The 2,357-nt window shown below is 35.5% G+C and overlaps 1 protein-coding gene across 2 annotated transcripts in view; it reads left to right on the forward strand.

Annotated features, from left to right (window-relative positions):
* Positions 1-2,084, forward strand: part of LOC107100106 (arginine-glutamic acid dipeptide repeats protein-like) — a 16,440-nt gene extending 14,356 nt beyond the window's left edge. For both annotated transcript variants that reach the window (XM_015398474.1, XM_015398475.1), the window contains exon 17: positions 1,134-2,084. In XM_015398474.1, coding sequence (XP_015253960.1) covers positions 1,134-1,167 — 34 coding nt within the window. In that variant the 3' untranslated portion in view covers positions 1,168-2,084. The remainder of the gene's footprint in view (positions 1-1,133) is intronic.
* The last annotated feature ends 273 nt before the right edge of the window (positions 2,085-2,357 follow it).

A 2,357-nucleotide genomic window follows, 5' to 3' on the forward strand; every position in this document is an offset into this window, starting at 1 on the left:
AGATATCAAAAAAGTACTCCAGAGTGTTGTTCAGCATGGGGGTGAGTAGAAAATGAAGGCTAATCATGTTTTGGGTGTACTATTCCTTTAAGCCACAGACGGTTAATGCTAAAGATGTTGACTCTTCACTTGGTGCAATTTCCAAACATTTAATGGAAACTTAACTGGAAGAAAAAAATGTTCTAAAGATGTGCACAAGTTGCAGAAATGCAATCCATCTGAAACATATATCGATCAGTTTATACACACAGTACCGTAATATTTGGACTATAGGCCGTGACTTTTTCCCCATTTTTCGACCTTGTGGCTTATATAACAATGCGGCCTATCTATGGACTTTTACAGCTAACGGCCACTAGTGTAATTCCTAAATCTATGGATTTTACCATCCACCATGTTGACTTCACATTTGCTTCAACACACAAGTACGGTAGCCGTACTTGGGGAATGCGGAGGTCCTCCGGAAGCAGACTTCTACCACGAGTGGTACGAGACAGAACGACAGCAAGAAAGAAGGACATTAAACATAAAAAACCTGCAGCTTATAGTCCGTTGCGGCTTGTATATGTACAAATCATGCAATTTAGCTTCTGCGGCTTATATTCAGGTGCGGCTAATACTACGAAAATTACGGTACTTGGAAGCGGCTTTTGCATGAATGCTTTGTTCATCTTCGTTGTTTATTTGGATGGGAAAACATTGAGTAAAAACAAACAATCAACACTTAAACATATACAGCTTTCTCTAATTTGCAATGTCAATTCTTTACTCTTTTTTTATTACTCTCAAATTAAATTAATGTGACTAGAAATGGCTCTCTATATAAAGAAAGCCTCTTTAGTAAGGACCGTAGTTCCTTGTGGGGAAAACATCACTTTGGGGTTACCTTAACTGGAGCCATAAGGACAACTTTACAATGACATTTCAATTTATTTTTATGCATCTTTAATTTACATTCACTGTATCTTACCTCCAACCCTCCTGATAAATTCCATTAAATGTAGCGTAAGGAAAACTGGACCTTATGGTACATTTAACTTTGGTTTTGGATGTTGCTTTGTTAAAATCACCTGTGACTAAAAATGTTAAGTAGATCCAAAGTTAATTGTGTGGTTTATTTTTCTCTTTCAAAGCCGTCTGAAGAAAGAAGGTGACAAGCCATCTTGAGGTGGTGCATGCCCCTACAGAATATGATTCTATACTTTATACACTCTAAATGTAATTTTGTGTGCTGTCTTTTGTTTGTTTGTGTTGATAAATTTAAGAATAGTTGTGGAACTCAAAGTACGTTTCGTGTTCTGCGCATCATGAAACCCTAAGATTTTCCTTCAGAATTTCCTCGTTTTATTGTCCAGTTTATAAGCAGTTCCTCCATCTGAGATGAGACTCTTAAAGTCACACTTTTCCTCTAACCAGCTGTTAAAACCTATTTCTTATGCCGTCATGTGGGCTTGCTAAAGAAGAGTAAAAACAGGCCGACTTTGGTGTTAACTTTTAATATCTGTCATTTCTAATAGAGTTCTTGTACAGAATAATGTTTAAATCTGTGTGGATGATAGTTATGACTTAGCATGACTCACCCTTCACTTTTTCCACTAAGATACTAGTACTAAGTTGTATTGTGTGGTTAGGCTTTAAAAGCACCGTAGAAGACTGGATTTAATCCTTAATAAGAAATGTATCTTGAAATCCTAAATTTTTATATATCAATATATCTTTTCACTGTATAATCGAAGCTCCTTTTTTGAGACTGTAAATATTACATGTTCACAATAATCTATATGACTGAGTATTATTGATATATCAGTAGATGTAAACACTTGATTCAGCATGAAAACAGTAAAATCCTAAGATAGTGTCATAAAGTGTGGTAGAAACTTGGACCATAACCTGCCTGTCTGTTTACTGACAGGAGATTTTCTTTGGAGAATCTATTGAAATTGTTTTCCTGAAAATGACCCAGTTGAATACAAACTCTTAAACATTTGGGTGGAGTTTTTTCTAAGAAATACTGCCTAAATTCAGTATTTATGTGACATATATATCGATCTGTATCCATACCATATTTATTTCAATAAATATTTCTCCAATTAAACCTTTTTCTTGTTTTTTTTTTTTGTCCCCAAGCCCTGATGATGCTGATGAATTGACTTTGTGTAAAGGTTTTATTAAAATTCAGCTAACAGATATCTAACTAAATATCTTACTGTAAGTCTGTCTTTTCTTCAAAGCAGCTGTTAAATAATGTTATCAGATGAACTCTGACTCAGCTTTCTTCTGTTGGTTGGACCCACTCTGTAGTGATGTTATAAGATGAGTTGAGGCTTCGAGGCCTGTGTAGAGTTGTGGAGGGGGCG

Source organism: Cyprinodon variegatus, unplaced genomic scaffold (assembly GCF_000732505.1).
Source record: "Cyprinodon variegatus isolate N-32 unplaced genomic scaffold, C_variegatus-1.0 Scaffold936, whole genome shotgun sequence".
NCBI lineage: Eukaryota > Metazoa > Chordata > Actinopteri > Cyprinodontiformes > Cyprinodontidae > Cyprinodon > Cyprinodon variegatus.